Source organism: Lynx canadensis, chromosome A2, assembly GCF_007474595.2.
Source record: "Lynx canadensis isolate LIC74 chromosome A2, mLynCan4.pri.v2, whole genome shotgun sequence".
In the NCBI taxonomy this organism is placed as follows: Eukaryota; Metazoa; Chordata; class Mammalia; order Carnivora; family Felidae; genus Lynx; species Lynx canadensis.
In genome coordinates, this window is record NC_044304.2 from 25,292,130 (window position 1) to 25,312,361 (window position 20,232).

At 35.6% G+C, this 20,232-nt stretch overlaps 1 protein-coding gene across 2 annotated transcripts in view; it reads right to left on the reverse strand.

The window, feature by feature from the left end:
* The window catches only part of DNAH12 (dynein axonemal heavy chain 12), a 217,664-nt gene that overhangs the window by 24,878 nt on the left and 172,554 nt on the right, over positions 1–20,232 (reverse strand). For both annotated transcript variants that reach the window (XM_030307072.1, XM_032592325.1), the window contains 3 exons: positions 19,829–19,969; positions 6,191–6,349; positions 5,923–6,067 (listed from right to left, as the gene is read on the reverse strand). In XM_030307072.1, coding sequence (XP_030162932.1) covers positions 5,923–6,067; positions 6,191–6,349; positions 19,829–19,969 — 445 coding nt within the window. The remainder of the gene's footprint in view (positions 1–5,922; positions 6,068–6,190; positions 6,350–19,828; positions 19,970–20,232) is intronic.

Consider the following 20,232-nt stretch of genomic DNA (forward strand, 5'->3'; position numbering starts at 1 on the left):
ATCCCAGCATCTAGAGAGACTCCTGCTATGAGGGGCTTCCACCTCTCAGCATGCAAACCTGTTCCAGCATCGTCCAGCATAGCTCTTGTATGCTACTGCCACCTTACGTCCATGTCTTTTCCCCGATCGGTCCCCAGATTCCTCAACCCCCTTGAACAGATTAGCAAAGATACAAAAGTTTGCCAGCATTGTGTGCGGGAAAAATTATGGGTTAAACTGGTATTCTCATACACTGCTGTGGAAGAGTAATCTGGCCTAACTTTCATGACGGGCAATTTGGGAATGTCTATAAAATTACAAGTGGGCAAATCCATGGACTCAGCAATTTTATTCCCAGGACTTTATTCTGAGAGAGAGTTGCACATGGGAGAAATGACTTTTGAATAAGGTTATTTATTGCAGCATTTTTATAATTGTAAAGGTCCATCAATAGGAACTGGTTAAAGAATTTATGGTGTACACTTACAATGAAATAGCATGTAATTGTAAAAAAGAATGAGAAAGCTCTTTATAAACTGAGAGAGGAAAAAGCAACACGCAAAAACAGTGGATATGACTATTTGTGTTAAAAATAAATGGACAAAGAATTTGTGTGTATGCATATTTATATGTGCATAAAGGGGAACAAGAAGCAGATAACATTAACTGCCTGAGAGAAAGGATGCCAACTGACTGGGAGGTGCAGATTGGAGGTCTATCTTTCACTGTATTCACGTATTCTTGTGATTCAAACACTGTTTCAGTTTTGAGCCACAAGAATTAATTTAAAATAAAAGAGTGATATTCATCAACAGTAGCAGCAGAAAATAAGTAGAGAGGTATTAGATATCATCTTCTAAATGCCAAACAACTTTCTAAAGTAACACTGTAGGAATTTGGTGGAGGGAGGAGAGATCATCACAGACTTCTGCAGTCCTGGCATAGATGGGGAAAAAGGATGGATCTTCTATATGAGAAATTTTGAGACGTTGTGAGCAATTCTGTGGGTTAAAACAGTGGAAGTTTCTCTTTTTTTCTTCAAATGTTTATTTATCTTAAGAGAAAGAGCATGTGTGCACAGGGAAGAGGCAAAGAGAAAGGGAGAGAGAGAATCCCAAGCAGGCTCCATGCTGTCAGCACAGAACCCAACACGGGGCTCCATCTCACCAACTGTAAGATCACAACCTGAGTGGAAATCAATAGTCGGATGCTTAACCAACTGAGCCACCCAGGCGCCCTAGAAACAGTGGAAGTTTCAAGAAGATAAGAATGGAATGGCAGAAAAGAGGTATTATTAGCCAAGGTAACAAGACTATCAAGCTGTACTTCTGTCATTATTCTATAGGTATTGAAAGGCCACCGAAGGGTTTTCAAAAAGGACCTTGTAATGATGTAATAGATTTTTCTTCCTTTCTTTAATAACTTCACCTGGGCAATGAGGAAATCTTTTTTATCCTTTTACTATTAACACTATGTATAATTTCTATCTAGCACAGATCTTCAGTTGTACATCTTTTTTTTAATTTTTTTTTCAACGTTTATTTATTTTTGGGACAGAGAGAGACAGAGCATGAACGGGGGAGGGGCAGAGAGAGAGGGAGACACAGAATCGGAAACAGGCTCCAGGCTCCGAGCCATCAGCCCAGAGCCCGACGCGGGGCTCGAACTCACGGACCGCGAGATCGTGACCTGGCTGAAGTCGGACGCTTAACCGACTGCGCCACCCAGGCGCCCCTCAGTTGTACATCTTAAGGGAAGGGAGATACTGAGTACACAGAGACTTGCCCCTCATTAATCTATACACAGACCAGGGCCAATGTTCCCTGAGATGATGTAGCTGCAATGAAGCATGATAATTTTCTGTAGAAAAAGTACCTTGTTCCAGTAATTTAATATAAAAAAAAAGTTATGACTTTTCTATAAGATTTTGATCCTTTATGTAAGATACTCTAGGGAAGAAATTATGGAAACTTGAACAGACCTGGAGATAAGCTTTGTGGTAGTTAATTTTAGGTGTCAGCTTTCTTAGGGCATAGTATCCAGATATTTGGTCAAAAACTAGTCTGGCTGTTGCCATGAAGATATTTTTAAAATGAGATTAATTTTTTAAGTTTATTTATTTATTTTGAGAGAGAGAGAAAGAGAGAGACAGCGTATGGGAGGAGCAGAGAGAGAGAGAGAATCTCAAGCAGACTCCACACCAACAGTGTGGATCCCAGCACAGAAGTTGAACTCATAAACCATGAGATTGTGGCCTGAGCCAAAATCAAGAGTCAGAGGCTTAACTGACTGAGCCACCCAGGCCCCCTGAGATTAATTTTTAAATCCGTGGACTTTGAGTTAAGTGAATTACTCTCCATAACGTGAGTGGGCCTCACTCAATCAGTTGAAAGGCTAAAGAGAAAAAAGACTGTCTTCCACTGAGGAAGAGGAAATTGTGCCAGCACACTGCCTTTGGACTCGAGCTGCGATATTGATTCTTCCAGGTCTCCAGCCTGCAGATTCTGGACTTACCAGCTTCCACAATCATGTGAGCCAATTCCTGTCAATCTCTGTTTCTGTCTCACCCATCCTATTGGTTCTGTTTCTCTGGAGAATCCTGACAAACAGAGGCTTTAACTGAACTTAGTTTAATTTGATTCAGTTCAACTCAATTCAGTGACATTTACTGAGATATCCTATTATCTTCTAGGCACTGTTTTAAGTCCTGGAGATATTGAGCAAAATAAGACATGGGTCCTGACTTCCAGAAGCTCAGAGTATAGTGGGAGACACTGACAAACAAACAATATATTTATTACAATATAATTATTGTATATTCCAGCGTGGTAAGTGCTGTAATGTTTAAGCACAGGTTCCCAAGCATGGCAGACTAGGCAATTACCCCATACTTGGCATTGAAACAATATCTCCATTGGCCATCAGGGAGCCATTCTGTGGAGTGCAAATTAGGCAAGAGTTTCCCAGATGCAGAGCTAATCATTCCTAAGTTTCTAGTGAACAAGGGAAGCTATAGGCGATAAAATAATGAATATATCATTGTTTTGGCCTTAAAGAGACTATTGTCCAATGAAAGGAACATATATATACATACAACTATTGGGTAGGAAATAATGAGGTAAGTTTTAACAATGTACAAAGGTCTTTGAAGTTAAAATAAGAAGAAATACTCAGGAGTCAAGTAATTATGTAAACTTCTGTTTGAATCTACTCAGAGCCTAAGTGAAGCATTAGATAATGCTCCTTCTGAAGCTCTACTAAAAACATAAATGTAAAAAAAAAAAAAAGAAAAGAAAAGAAAAGGAAAAAAGGAAAGAAAAGAAAGAAGGGATCAGTGCAATTCTTTCAATATCTCATTTTATACATGGAGCTCAGAAGGGTGAGGTGACTTTCTCAAAGTTCAAACTACATGTATAAACATAGTTTTTGGTTTTCTGCTTAAAAGTTTTTCTTTTGAGGGGTACCTGGGTGGCTCATTTGGTTAACCATCTGACTTTGGCTCAGGTCATGATCTCATGGTTCATGGGTTCAAGCCCCACGTCAGGCTCTGTGCTGACAGTGCAGAGCCTGCTTGGGAATCTCTCTCTTTCCCTCTCTCTCTCTCCCTGCTCCTCTGCCACTCATGCTTTCTCTCTCTCTCAAAATAAATAAACTTAAAAAAAATAAAAGTTTTTCTTTTGTAACACCATAATCGCCTTTCTTGAATGTGTGAAAATCGGAACTAGCCTGTTTAATTCACCAATAGAAAGATTTTTGTGTCCATTAGCCATCTGTATGTCTTCTTTGGAAAAAGGTCTGTTCATCTCTTCTGCCTATTTTTTACCTGAATTATTTGTTTTCTGGGTGTTGAGTTTTGTAAAACAGTATGGAGGTTCCTCAAAAAGTTAAAAACAGGACTACCTACCATCCAGCAATTGCACTACTCAGTAAAGGATACAAAAGTAGTAATTCAAAGAGATACATGCACCCCACCTCTATGTTTAACAGCAGCACTATCAACAATAGCCAAATTTTGGAAAGAGCCCAAATGTCCATTGACTGATGGATGGATAAAGAAGTTTGGGTATACACATACATACACACACACACACACACACACACACACACACACACACACACTGGAATATTACTCAACCATTAAAATGAATGAAATCTTGCCATTTGCAATGACGTGGGTGGAGCTAGAGAGTATTATGCTAAGCAAAATAAGTCAGACAGAGAAAGACAAAACCCATATGATTTCACTCATATGTAGAATTTAAGAAACAAAACAGATGAAAATAGGGGGGGAAAGAGAGGCAAACCATAAAATAGACTCTTAATTATAGAGAATGGAGAGTTGCCGGAGGGGGTGGTGAACAGGGGAGTGGGCTAAATGGGTAATGAATATTAAAGAGGGCACTTCTTGTGATGAGCACTGACTATTGTATGTAAGTGATGAATCACTAAATCCTACACCTGAAAACTAATATTATACTGTATATTAACTAACTGGAATTTAAATAAAAACTTGTTAGAAGAAAAAAAGATTTTTGTGCATGTTTAAACTAATAAAATTATGACATGTGTAAGATTTTCTAACATCTTTTACTTCCAGCCAATATGGTCCTTTCTGCTAACAGGGACCAGATTTACCCTCCCACATAAACAACAAAAATGGGCAAAATTAAAAAAAAAACAAAAACAAAAACAACCATTTTCAGACACTGAGCAATTCAGACAACAGGTGGTAGAGGACTTTGATCTCTGCCAAAGAGGAAACATACAAGGTGAGTTTGCTTAGGCTTTCTTCTGGGAGGTACATTTCAGCCTGTGGAACAGGAAAAGCCATTAAAAAGCAGAGCAACACAGTGTTGCAGAGTTGGGAAGACAGGAAACTCTTAAACTCTGGTTTAAGGAGGGAGGCTACTGGAAGTTACAGAGTTCAGAGCAGAAGGGAACTACCCAGAATCTGCCTAACAGTACCCTTGTATCTCTGCTGAATGCTGTGGTGTGGAAGCATAGGCCAAGCAAAGAGTGGCTGGGAAGCTATGAACTGGGGATCTACAGAGCTACCAGAGTTCATGCAAGGCCGGGAATCATTCAGATTCCCAGCCGCCATAGTGGAGAGCTCTTGGTGATCACTGGGATATTCAGTAAAGTCCCCAGAAGGGTCACAATTTAGTAGTGGAGTTAAATTATCTGTTGAGCTAAACTATCTGTCGAGAAAAGGCTATTCTACACTTGTGCTAACAATTTTTTTTAATTCTTTAATGTTTATTCATTTTTGAGAGACATAGAATCTGAAACAGGCTCCAGGCTCTGAGCTGTCAGCACAGAGCCCGATGTGGGGCTAGAACTCAGGACCAGCGATATCATGACCTAGGCCAAAGTCAGACACCCAACTGACTGAGCCACCCAGGCACCCCAAAATAAATGAACTTTATAAACAAACAAACAAACAAACAAACAAACAAATAAATAAATAGAAATAATTAACAGAGCAGTCACCTATAGTATAATACCAAGCAGTCTAATACATATCTAATTGGAAACATAAGATTGGGGTGGCAAAAAATATTTGAAGAAATAATGGCCAAAATTTTTCCCAAGTTGAGAAAAACTATAAACCCATATATCCAAGGAGCTCAATGAACCCCTCTGAGCATCTAGAACGAGGGCTAAAGAACCAAATAACAATTACTTTAAACCTAGAACAACTTCTGTTTTTAAAATTTGAGCATAGTTGACATACAATGTTACCTTTGTTTCAGGTGTGAAACTTAGATTTGATAAGTTTATACATTATGCTAAGTTCACTACAAGTGTAGCTACCATCTGTCCCATTACACTGCTTTTACAAAGTCATTGACTATATTCCCTTATATTGTGCCTTTTATTCCCCAGACTTATTCTTAAATGGCAAATTAGCTGGGTTCGAAATAGAACACATTTGTCTTTTACCTTATCAGGTCTTAGGCACCGAAGAATTATTATCTTCTGTAGTTCATTCAGTCTTTCATCCATTGGTGCTGGAAATTTAGCATTATGTGGCTCTTTACTGTCATAGATTTCCCGCCATTCAGTTATATGTTTGCAAAAATGTTCCCTAATGGAAAAAAAGCTAATTATTATTTCACTGGCAGATAATTTAAAAAGATATTGTTAAACAAGGAGATTACAAATTTACCCATCCTTACTCAATTCTAAATCATCAAGTTTAAACAAATACCTGAGTTCTTTGAAGGCAGGAAATTCACTTGCCCGACAAATTTCCTCCCAGCTTTTATCTGATAGCCAAGTTGGGTCAGGATTTTTCTCAGTACTCTTAAGACTTACTCCTCCAGTTAAAAGAAACATCAGTTCCTGGTACTCAATCTCTTTCTTTGCCCTGTATTCCCAAAATAAAGACTGCTGTAAATTGCTGATTTTAAAATGGAATGAAATCAATTTCTGCTTCTATAGCCTCAATGAAATAATCAGAACTGATTTACCCTACTGCCATAAACAACTAGAAAACTGGAAAAAGTGAATGAAACGACTGTTTCTGGAAGTTATACAGTAGCCAGTGCAACACTGCGGTCCCTGAAAAAAGGGAGACAAATATGATTGTCCAAATCAATCGCTATGATTGCCCCAGCTATTTGCCTGGAGGCACTTTCCAGACTATAAAACAGAGAGGTGATCAAAATCAGAACCTGATAGTATTGTTGAGTTGAATGAACAGAGACCAGAGTTAAGGAAGGCTCAGGTGGTAGAATTTGTGGGCTGAGTCCCAGAGAGGAGGGAGATACATGGAAAAGGGCTTCAGAAATCTGCATGGGTATCCTCTTGATTCAATTGCTAAACACTAAGTCATATGTGAATAGGGTAAAACTCCAGGAGACCAGGCAGAGGATATCTGGGAAGCTGTAACCTGAATAGCTCCTGAGCTTACACAGAACTTGGAGAAGTGAATTCTTACCAACTAGAGATAAATCTTTGTTAAACACCAGAGGAATTCAGAGGCAACATCAGAGGGATCACGCCTTAGTAGCAAAGCTAACCTAGTTTTAGAATTAAGTCTATTCTAGAGCTACTGTAAGAAAGCTTAAAAACAAGCCTTGGAAACATCAAACTAATGCAGTAATTTAACTACTTGCAAAAGTAAAGTCTAATGCTTTTTAAAGGAATTAAAAGCCCTTAGTATTTATCAATGTAAAATTCACAACATCCATAACCAGGAGAAAAGATCAGTCAATAGATACATAGAATGATAGAGATAATACAACAAGAAGACAAGAATGTTACAAGAGCTATTACAAATATGCTGAAGGAGTTAAAGCAAAACGAACGTAATGAAGAGAGAAATAGGCCATAGAAAAAATAACAAAATGCAACTTCTAGAGATAAAAAGTACAAAATCTAAAAGAAAAATTCAGGAGCACCTGGGTGGTCTGTTGGTTAAATGTCCAACTCTTGATTTCAGTTCAGGTCATGATCTCTTGGTTTATGAGATAGAGCCCCACATGCTTGAGATTCTCTCTTTCCCTCTCCCTCTGCCCCTCCGCTGCACACTCACTCTCTCTCTCAAAATAAATAAATAAAAATAAAAGAAAAATTCACTGATTTCTTTCCAGATGTAGAGAAACCGAAAGGATTCATTGCCAGTAAGACATACAGCATTAGAAATGTTAGAGAAGTTTCAAGTAGATGGAAATTTAGATCAACACAAAAGAATAAAGACTGCCAGAAATAGTAGCTATGTAGGTAAACATAAAAGACTTTTTTTCTTATTATTTAAGTGTCTTTAAAAGATTATTGACTACTTAGAGCAAAATAACAACATGCTATGGGATTTATAATATGTACAAGTGAAATATATGACAATAATAAAACAAAGGCTAGGAGGAGAGAGTTGGAAGTAAATAGTTATAAGTTCTTATACTATATGTATATACATGTATATGTATGTGTGTGTATATGTATGTGTGTAAATATATGTATATATATAAAGTTTACCTGAAGATAGACTGTGATGTGTTAAAAGGTATACTATAATCCCAAAGATATCACTACAATAATAAAACAAAAAATTATAGTTAGTAAGTTAACAAAGGAGATAAAATGGAATCATAATAAGTACTTAATTCAAAGAAAAAGAAAATGAGGAAATGAAACAAATGAGGAAATGAACAGATGTGCGAAACAGAAACCAAGTTGTAAGATGGTAGATTTCAACATAACTCTATTTTTTTTTTAATTTTTTTTTTCAACGTTTATTTATTTTTGGGACAGAGAGAGACAGAGCATGAACGGGGGAGGGGCAGAGAGAGAGGGAGACACAGAATCGGAAACAGGCTCCAGGCTCTGAGCCATCAGCCCAGAGCCTGACGCGGGGCTCGAACTCCCAGACCGCGAGATCGTGACCTGGCTGAAGTCGGATGCTTAACCGACTGCGCCACCCAGGCGCCCCCAACATAACTCTATTATGTCATTGAATATAAATGGTCTAAACAATTTCATTAAAGGTAGTGATTATCAGATTGGACAAAACAAATAAGACCTAACTACATGTTGTCAACAGAAATACAGCTTAAATATGAAGACACAAGTAGGTTAAAAGGAAAAGTATGGAAAAATATATACCATGCTAACACTATTCAAAAGAAAGCTGGGGACAATAATAATATCATACAAAACAGATTTCAAACAAAGGATAACCCAGGGATTAAAAAAAAAAAGTCAAGTCAATTCATTAAGAGGTCGTAACAGTCCTAGACACTTACACATCTAATAACAGAGCATCAATACACAAAGAAATATTGATACAACTATCAGAAGCAATCTCCATAGCTAAGAGATTCCAATCCTCTCTCAAAAATTGATTGAACAGGCAGACAGAAAATCAATAAGGATACAGTATATAGACTAACTTGACCTACTTGGCATTTATAGAATATTCCATTCAAGAGCAGCAAAATACACATTCTTTTCAATGGCATATGGAATACTTGCAGAGACAGACCACATTCTAGGCCTTAAAATGTCTCATTCATAAAATTTCTAGAAAAGGAATAATTGTGGAGACAGAAAGCAGATCAGTGGTTACCTGGGGCTGGGAGTAGGAATAGTAATTGACTAAATAGGGAAAAGGAAACTTTGAGGTAATAGAATTGTTCTAAAACTGGAATTTGGTGATGGCTGCATAATTGTATAAAAATACTAAAAATCATCTAACTGTATTATGATGGGCAAATTGCATAGTATGTCAATTATACGTAATAGGGCTGAAAAAAAGAGATGTTCTCCAGATAAATGAAAACTAAAGTTTATCACCACTAAACTGGCCTTACAAGAAATATTAAAGGGACTTCTCTGAGCTGAAAAGAAATGGCACTAATTAATAACAACAACAAAAAGTGAAAGTAAAAATCTCACGGAAAAGGTAAATAAATAGTAAAGGTAGTGAATTCAATCACTTTTAAAGCAAGTATTAAGGTTAAAACACAAAAGTAGTAAAATTAAAACTACAATAGTTAGTTAAGGGATGCATAAATGTGACATCAAAAATATAAAATGGGGGTAAGTCTGGGTAACTCAATTGGTTGAGCTTCTGACTCTTGATTTCAGCTCAGGTCATTATCTCGTGGTTCATGGGAGCAAGCCCCACGTTGAACTCCATGCTGACAGTGCAGAGCCGCATGGGATTCTCTCTCTCTCTCTCTCTCTCTCTCTCTGCCCCTCCTTACCCCCTTCAAAATAAATAAATAAATTTATAACAGACTATTATAATAATTTTCTTTCTTTCTTTCTTTTTATTATTAGAGAGAGAGAGAGAGAGAGAGAGAGAGAGAGAGGGCATGTGGGGAGGAGCAGAGGGAAAGAGAGAGAGAGAATCCCAAGTAGGTTCCATGCCCATTGTGGAGCCCTATGTGGGGCTTGATCTCACAGTAGTGAGATCATGAACTGAGCTGAAATCAAGTCGGATGCTTAAATGACTGAGCCACCCAGGAGTCCCCAAAACAGACTATTACAAACACAGGATGCTATATTTGAACCTCACAGTAACCACAAAGAAAAGATTTCCTGGTAAATACCACAAAAAAAAAAAAAAAAAAAAAAGGAATCTAAATATAACACTAAAGAAAGCCATCATACCACAAGGGAAGAAAGAAAAGAAAAAAAGGAACAGAGAAAATCTAGGAAAACAGGCAGAAAACAATTGCAAAATAGCAATAAGCACATACTTACCATTAATAACTTTAAATGTAAATAAACTCTCCAATCAAAAGACATAAAATGGTTGAGTGGATTAAAAAAAAAAAAGACCCACCTCTAGGCTGCCTACAAGAGATTCAATTTAGAAGTAAGGATACACATAGACTGAAAGTGAAGGGATAGGAAAAGATAGTTCATGCAAATAGAAATGAAAAGAAAGCTAGTGTAGCTATACTCATACAAGACAAAACAGACTTTAAAACAAAGACCAAGATGGGAATTACATAATTATAAAAGACCAATATGAGAATTATATAATGATAAAGGGGTGAATTCAACAAAAAGATACAACACTTATGAATATATCAAGAGTACCAAAATATATAAAGCAAAAATTAATAGATCTAAAGGGAGAAACTGACAGCATGACAGTAATAGTAGGGCACCTTAACACCCTCACTTACATCAAGAATAGATCAACCAGGCATAAAATCAATATGGAAACATTGGCTTTAATGACACATTAGACCAAATGGATTTAGTAGACATATACAGGAAACCCCATCCAAAAGCAGAATATACATTCTTCTCAAATGCACATGGAACATTCACCAGGACAGATCACAGGTTAAATTCAAGAAGATAGAGATTATATTAAACATTTTCTCTGACCATCACAGTATAAAACTAGAAGTTGATTACAAAAAAAAAAAAAAAAAACCCTGGAAAAACAACAAAAATGTGGAGATAAACAACATGCTACTAAACAACTAATGATTCATCAAAGAAATCAAAGAAATAAAAAAAAATACATAGAGACAAATGAAAACAGAAATATGACATACCAAAATCAATGGGGTGCAGCAAAAGTGGTTCTAAGAGGGAAGATCACAGCAATATAAACCTACCTCAAGAAATAAGAAAAACCTCAAACAATCTAACTTTACACCTGAAGGAGTTAGAAAAAAGAGAATAAATGAAGGCCAAAGTTAGTAGAAGAAAGAAAATGACAAAGATCAAAGTGGAAATAAATCAAATTGAGACTAAAACATAAATAAATAAATTAAAAAGATCAGTGAAACTAAGAGGTGGTTCTTTGAAAAGATAAATAAAATTGACAAACCTTTAGCTAGACTAACCAAGAAAAGAAGAAAGAGGGCTCAAATAAGCGAAGTTACAACTAAAGTTATAATTATACTACAAATAATTATATGCAAATGAACTGGACAACCTAGAAGAAATGGAAAAATTCCCCAAAATATATAGCCTTCCAAGATTGAATCATGAAGAAATAGAAAATCTGTATAGACTGATTACTAGCAAGGAGATTGAAACAATAACAAAATCAACTCCCAACAGGGGCACCTGGGTGGCTCAGTTGGTTGAATGTCCAACTCTTGATCTCTGCTCTGGTCATGACCTCATGGTTTGTGAGATCTAGCCCCCCATCTGGCTCTGTGCTGACAGCATGGAGCTTGCTTGGGATTCTGTGTCTCTCCTTCTCTCTCTGTCCCTCTCCTATTTGCTCACTCTTGTTCTCTCTCAAAAAAAATAAATAAACATTAAGGGGTGCCTGGGTGGCTCAGTTGGTTAAGCATCTGACTTCAGCTCAGGTCATGATCTCGTGGTTTGTTGGTTTGAGCCCTGTGTCGGGATCTGTGCTGACAGCTGAGAGCCTGGAGCCTGCTTCAGATTCTGTGTCTCCCTCTTTCTCTGCCCCTCCCCACACCATGCTCTGTCTCTGTCTCTCAAAAATGAATAAATGTTTCAAAAATTACTTTAAATAAATAAACATTTAAAAGACTCCCAAAAAACAAAAGTCCAGGACCAGACAGCTTCATTGGTAAATTTTACCAAACATTCGAAGAAGACTTAATACCTATCCCTTCTCAAACTCCTCCTTCAAAACACTGAAGAGAAGAAAACACTTCCAAACTGATTTTATGAGGGCAGCATCACCCTGATACCAAAACCAGACAAGTACACCACAAAAAAAAAAAAATTATAGGCCAATATCCTTAATGAACATAGATGCAAAAATACTCAACAAAATATAGCAAACCAAATTCAACAATACATTAAAAGAATCATACACCATGATCAAGTGGGATTTATTCCAGAGATCCAAGGATGATTCAACATCCACAAATTGATCAAGATGATATGCCACATTAACAAAATTAAGGATAAAAATCACATGATCATCTCAATAGATGCAGAAAAAGCATTTAACAAAATTTAACATCCATTTATGATAAAAACTCAATAAAACGGGTACAGAGGGAACACACCTCAATACAATAAAGGTCATATATGATAAACTCACAGCTAACATACTCAAATGGTGAAAAGCCAAAAGCTTTTCCTCTAAGATCATGAACAAGACAAAGATGTCCACTCTTCACACATTTATTCAACATAATACTGGAAGTTCTAGCCACAGAAATTAGGTAAGAAAAAGAAATAAAAGGCATCCAAAATAGAAAGGAAGAGGCAAAATTGTCACTATTTGCAGATACTTTATATAGAAAATTCTAAAGACTTTGTTGGAACTGAGACCATTAGACCTAATAAATACAGTAGAATTTCAGGATACAGTATCAATCTACAGAAATCAGTAGCATGTCAATACACTAATGAAGAACTATCAGAAAGAGAACTGAAGAAAACAATCCCATTTACAATTGCATCAAAAGAATAAAATATCTAGGAAGAAATTTCATCAAGGAGGTGAAAGATCTGTACACTGAAAACTGTAAGACACTGATGCAGGAAACTGAAGACCCAAATAAATGGAAAGATATTCTGTGCTCATGGGTTGGAGGAATCAATATTGTTAACATGTCCATACTACCCAAGGCAATCAACAGACTGAATGCAATCCCTTTCAAAATGCCAATGACATTTTTCACAGAACTGTAAGTACTAATTCAAAAATTTTTATGGAATCACAAAAGATCCTGAATAGCCGGGATCTTGAGAAAGAACAACAAAGCTGAAGGTATTATGCTCCTTGACTTCAAACTAGATTACAAAGCTTTAGTAATCAAAATAGTATGGTACTGGCATAAAGACAGACACACAGATCAATACAACAGAATTGAGAGCCCAGAAATACATATACAGAGCCCAGAAATACACACACACACACACACACACACACACACACACACACACAATTTATGACAAAGGGGGAAGAACGCACAATGGAGAAAGGACAGTCTCTTCAACAAATGGTGCTGGGAAAACTGGACAGCAACATCCAAAAAAAAAAAAAAAAAAAAAAGAAAAGAAACTAGATCACTATCTTACATTATACACAAAAATTAACTCAAAATGGATTAAAGACTTGTACGTAATACCTGAAACCATAGAACTACTGGAAGAAAACATAGGTGGTAAACTTCTTGAATCAGTCTTAGCTATATTTTTGTGGATAAGACTCCAAAGCGTAAGGGAAACAAAAGCAAAAATAAATGGGACTGTATCAAACAACACAGTTTATACACAGTGAAAGAAACCATCATCAAAATGTAAAAACAACAAGGGGCGCCTGGGTGGGTCAGTCGGTTGGGCATCCGACTTCGGCTCAGGTCATGATCTCACGGTCCGTGAGTTCGAGCCCCGTGTCGGGCTCTGTGCTGACCGCTCAGAGCCTGGAGCCTGTTTCGGATTCTGTGTCTCCCTCTCTCTCTGCCCCTCTCCTGTTCATGCTCTGTCTCTCTCTGTCTCAAAAATAAATAAACGTTAAAATTTAAAAAAAATGTAAAAACAACCTACTGAATGGGAGAAGATATTTGCAAATCACATATCTGACAAGGAGTTCATATCCAAAATATATGAAAATTGCATACAACTTAACCACAAAAAACAAACAACTTGATTTTAAAATGGGCCTAGGATCTGAATGGACATTTTTCCAAAGAAGAAATACAGATGGCCAACAGGCATGTGAAAAGATATTCAACATCACTGATTATTAGGGGAATGTAAATCAAAACCACAGTAAGGTATTACCTCACACTAGTTAGATTCATTATGATAAAAAAAAAAAAACAAGAAATAAGTGTTAAGAGAATGTGGGGAAAAGGGAATTCTTGTACCCTGTTGGTGGAATATAAATTGGTCTGAGCATTATGGAAAATAGTATAGAGATTCCTCAAAACATTAAGAATAGAATTACAATACAATCCACCTATTTCACTTGTGGTATTTAATCCAAAGATTATGAAAACTCTCATTTGAAATGATATATGCACCCCAATGTTCACAGCAATATTATCCACAATAGCCAAGATATGGAAAAACCTAAATGTCAGTTGATGCATAAATGGATAAAGAAGATGTGGTCTATATATACAATAGAATACTACTCAGACATAAAAAAATAATAAAATATTGTCATTTATGACATGGTTGGACCTGGAGGGTATTATGTTAAGTGAAATAAGTCAGAAAGAGAAAGACAAAAACAGTACAATTTCACTCCTATGTGGAATCTAAAAATAAACAAAACAAAAACAAACTCATAGACACAAACCACAACAGATTGGTGGTTACCAGAAGGGAAGGGGGTTTGTCAGTGGTGAAATGGATGAAGGGGGTCAAATATATGCTGATGGATGGTAACTAGATTTTTGGAAGTGATCACTTTGTAATGAATGCAGATGCTGAATTATAATATTGTATATCTAAAAATTATATAATGTTATATACCAATCTTACCTCAAAATATCAGAAACAAAAACAAAGAACAATGGCAATGAATAAAAAAACAGTAACACATATGATAGATATTAATCCATCTATGTCAATAATCCACTTTAAATGTCAATGGTTTCAGTACATCAATTAAAAGACATAGACTATCAGAGTACAATCAAAAAATAAGACCTAACTCAGGGTGCCTGGGTGGCTCACTCAGTTAAGTATCAGACTTAGGCTCAGGTCATGATCTCACAGTTTGTGAGTTTGAGCCCCGTGTCAGGCTCTGTGCTGACAGCTCAATCCTAGAGCCTGCTTTGGATTCTGTCTCCCTCTCTCTGTCCCTCCTCCATTCGCACTCTGTTTCTCTCTCTCTCTCTCTCTCTCTCTCTCTCTCTCTCTCAAAAATAGACATTAAAATTTTTTTTTAATATTAAAAAAATAAGACCTAACTATATGTGGTCTACAAAAAAAAAAAAAACCCATTTTAACTATGAAAACAGAGAGTCAAAGAAAAGGGATGGAGAAAGATATAGCGTGCTAATGTTAATCAAAATAAAGCTGGAGTAGCTATATTAATTTCAGAAAAAGAAGACTTCAGAGCAAGGAGAATTATCAGGGATAAAGAGGGTCATTACATAATGATAAAGGGGTCAATTCTCCAAAAGACCCAATGTTGTTAATGTGTATGTGCCTAACAAAAGAATGTCCAAATATATGAGATAAAACCTGATAGACAAAGAAAAATAGATCAATCTATTACTAAAATAGTAGTGGACAGATCCAGCAGCAGAAAATAGTAAAGACAGAGTTGAAATAACAGTACCATTATTCAACTAAATGCAATTGACATCTATACAATACTTTACCAAACAACATCAAAATACACATTCTTCTCAGCCTCATATGGAACATTCACCAAGACAGAACACATTCTGGTCATAAAACACACTTTAACAAATTTAAAAGAAGAGAAATCATACAAAGTATTCTCTCTGACTACAATAGAATTAAACCAGAAATCAGTAACAGAGAGATAGCTAGGAAACCCCCAAATACTTGGCAATTAAACACACTTCTAAGTGATGTATGGCTCAAAGAAGTTTCAAGAGAAATAAAAAAATATTTTGAATGAAATAAAAATGAAAACACAACTTATTCAGATTTGTGGAATGCAGCAAAAGTAATGCTCAGAGGGAAATTTAGAACACTGAATTCATTTATTAGAAAAGAAGATAAATTTAAAATCAATCATTTGGGTTTCCACCTTAAGACACTAGAAAAAGAAGATCAAATTAAATCCAAAGTAAGCAGAAGTGAAGAAATAATAAAAATCAGAGAAGATATTTATGAAATTAAAACAAGTCAATAGGAAAAAAATCAATAAAACTAAAATCTGGTTCTTTGAAAAGATCAATAAAATTGATTAACCTCTAGCCAGGATAACGAAGGAAAAAAGTGAGAAGACACAAATTACACATATTAGAAATGAAAGAAGGGCCATCACTACTAATTCCATTGACATAAAAAGATAATAAAGGAATATTATGAACTGTATCTCCTCAAATTTGATAACCTACCCGAATGGATCAATTCTTTGGAAAATACAATCTGCCAAAATTCACAGAAGGAGAAACAGATAATCTGAATAGACCTTGTGTTAGTGTACTCATGCTGCCTTAACAAAGTACCATACACTGGATTGCATAAATAATGCAAATTTATTTTCTCAGAGTTCTGGAGTCTAGAAGTTTGGATCAGGGTTCTGGCTGATTTGGTTTCTGATGAGACTTCTTCCTAGCTTGTAGACAGTGACCTCCTTACTTTGTCCTCACATGGCCTTTCTTCTGTGTGCATATGGACAGAGAGAGTACTTTGGTATCTCTCTTTTTAAAGGGACATTAATTCTGTCAGATCAGGACCATACCTTTATGACTTTATTTAACCTGAATTACTTCCTTAGAGGTCTCATCTCTAAATATAGCCACAATGGAAGTTAGTGCATCAACATATGAATTTGAGGGAAACACAACTATTCAGTCCATAACTATATCTATTAAAGAAATTGAATTGATAATTGAATTGATAACCTTCCAAAACAGAAACCACCACATTAAAATGGGTTCTGGAGAATTCTACCAAACTTATAGGAAGAAATTATACCAATTCTTTGCAATCTCTTCCAGAAAATAGCAGAAGGAATACTTTCCTAATTACTCTATGAAGCTAATATTACCCTAATACCAAAATTACACAGATAAAAGAAAACTACAGACCAATATCTCTCAAGAACATGGATACAAAAATTCTCAACAAGATACTGGCAAGTTGAATCAAACAATGTATAAAAAGAATAACACACCACAACAAAGTGGTATTTGTTTCAGGAATGTAAAGCTGTTTCAACATTAAAAAAATCAATAAATGTAATCTATCATATAGATAAACCACAGAAGAAAAAGCACATGATCATATCAGTAGATGCAGAAAAGGCATTTGACAAAATCCAATACCCTTTCATGATAAAAATTCTCAGCAAACTTAGAGGGGAACGTCCTCAACTTGATAAAGAACATTTACAAAAAAAACCTACGGCTAACATCATACTTAAAAATAAGAAACTAGAAACTTTCCCACTAAGATCAGTAAAAAAACAAGGATGTTCCTTTTCATCATTTCTTGTCAATATCATACTGAAAGTCCTGACTAATGCAATAAGAAAAAAAGATGTATTGCCTTTGTTTGTGGATAACATGATTATTTACATAGAAAATCCAAAAATCTGAAAGAATTGACAACAAACTCCTAGAACTAATATGCAATTATATTAGCAAGGTTGCAGGATACAATGTTAATATACAAAAATCACTTTCATATAGATCAACAACAAGTGGAATTTGAAATTAAAAACACAATGCCATTTGCATTGGCACTCAAAAAGTGAAATACTTAGATATAAATTGAACAAATCATGTACAAGATCTATGTGAGAAAAACTATGACAATGTGATGAAAGAAATCAAAGAACTAAATAAATGGAGAGATATTCCATGTTCATGAATAGGAAGAATCAATATTGTCAAGGTGTCAGTTCTTCCCAATTTGATCTATAGATTTAATGCAATCTCACGCAAAATCCAAGCAAGTTATTTTGCGTATAATTGATGGAGTTATTCTAACATTTATACAGAGGGGCAAAAGACCAAGAATATCCAACACAATATTGAAGGAGAAGAACACAACTGGAAAACTGACATCACTGGACTTCAAGGCTTACTATAAAGCTACAGTAATCAAAATAGGATGGTGTGGGTAAAAAAATAGATAGACAAATCAATGGAACAGAATTTTGTGAATACTGACAAACTGATTTTCTATAAAGTTCACTTTATATGAAGAGACACAAGACTCAGAATAGCCAAAACAATATTTAAGAACAAAGCCTAGGACTGACACTACCTGACTTCAAGACTTAGTATAAGGCTAATTAAGTCAATACTACAAAAAAAACCAAATAGATCAGTGATACAGAATAAAGAATTTAAAAATACACCCATAAATAGAACCACCTGATCTTTGACAAAAAGCAAGGGCAGTACAATGGAACAAAGACAGTCTTTTCAACAAATGGTGCTGGAACAGCTGGATGTCCACCTGCAAAACTAATAATAATAATAATGATAATAATAATAATAAATCTAGACAGAGACCCTTCACAAAAATTAACTCAAAATGAATCATAGACATAAATGTAAAATGCAAAACTATAAAATTCCTAGAAGATTACATAGTAGAAAATCTAGGTGACCTTAGGTATGGCAATGATTTTTTTATATATAACACCATGAACCATGAAAGAAAGAAGCTGGACTTCATTAAAATTTAAAACTTCTGCTCTGCCAAAGACACTGTCAAAAGGAGAAGGCAAGCCACAGACTGAGAGAGAATATTTGCAAAAGGCATACCTGATGAAGGACTGTCATCCAACTCAACACTAAAAAATGAACAATCAAACTGATTCAAAAGTGGCCAAAAGACCTAACAGATACCTTACCGAAGAAGATATAAGGATGGCAAATAAGCATACAAAACATTAACAGCATCATGTGTCGTTAGCAAATTGTAAATTGAAATGAGAGAACAATACATATCTATTAGAATGGTCAAAATCCAGAATGCTGACAAGACCAAATGCTGGCAAGGATCTGGAGCAACAGGAACTCTTACTCATTGCTGGTGGAATGCAAAATGGTGCAACTACTTTGGAAGAGAGTTTCTTAAAAACTAAACATACTCTTACCACATGACTCAGCAGTCTTCGGTAATTAAATGAGTTATGTATATACAAAACTTATGTATATACAAAAACGTACACACAATTGTTTATAATTTTATGGTTAATATTCAAAACTTGGAAGTAATCAAAATGTCTTTCAGTAGGTGAATAAACTGTGGTACATCCAGAGAATGGAATATTATTTCGTGCTAAAAAGAAAGAAGCTATCAAGTCATGCAAAAACATGGAAGGGCCTTAAGTGCATATTATTAAGTGAAAGAAATCAATTTGAAAAGGCTCTAGTTCTTTTTTTTAAAGTAATCTCTACACCCAATGTGGGCCTTGAACTCAAAACCCCAAGGGTAAGAGTTGCATGTCCTACCAATTGAGCCAGCCAGGCACCCTGAAAAGACCTCTATTTCTTGACCTGGTTGGTGGTTACACAGACTTCCGCTTTATAAGAATTCATTGAACTGTACGTGAATATTTTGTCGACTTTTACGTGTGACTCACATTTTAAAAATATAATAAACATCCAAACACCAATACTATTATAGAGAAATGTACAAGTAAAATCATGACTTAAGCAGAGCAAAAACATGGTATCTTTCTGTGAGAAACCATCCTCATAGATTAGTTTCCCCATGCAAGTTTTTAAAATAAATAAATTAAGATAAGCAAGTAACTTACAGAAGAAGATTGGCACATAATAAAAAGGAAAACAGAAGCTTGTCCTTCTCAAATAGTGATCGGCATATATTACAATATAAGTTGTATGTGAAGTGGTCATTTAAATATCGTAGGCGCTTTTCCAAAATTTTGGATTTGTTACTGAAAGGTTGAAAAACAGGCAAATATACTGTCAAACAAAACTAAGAAAAAATAAGTAACAGATGAACTAACATATAAGTAGCCACTGTTAAACACACACACACACACACACACACACACACACACACACACGAGTGCATATAAAATGGTGAAATCTGAGGAAGTTCTGTGAATTTCCTGGTTGTGATATTGTACTATAATAATGTAAAACTGTTACCACAGGAGACACTGAGTGAAGGATATATATGGGGCCTCCCTGTGTA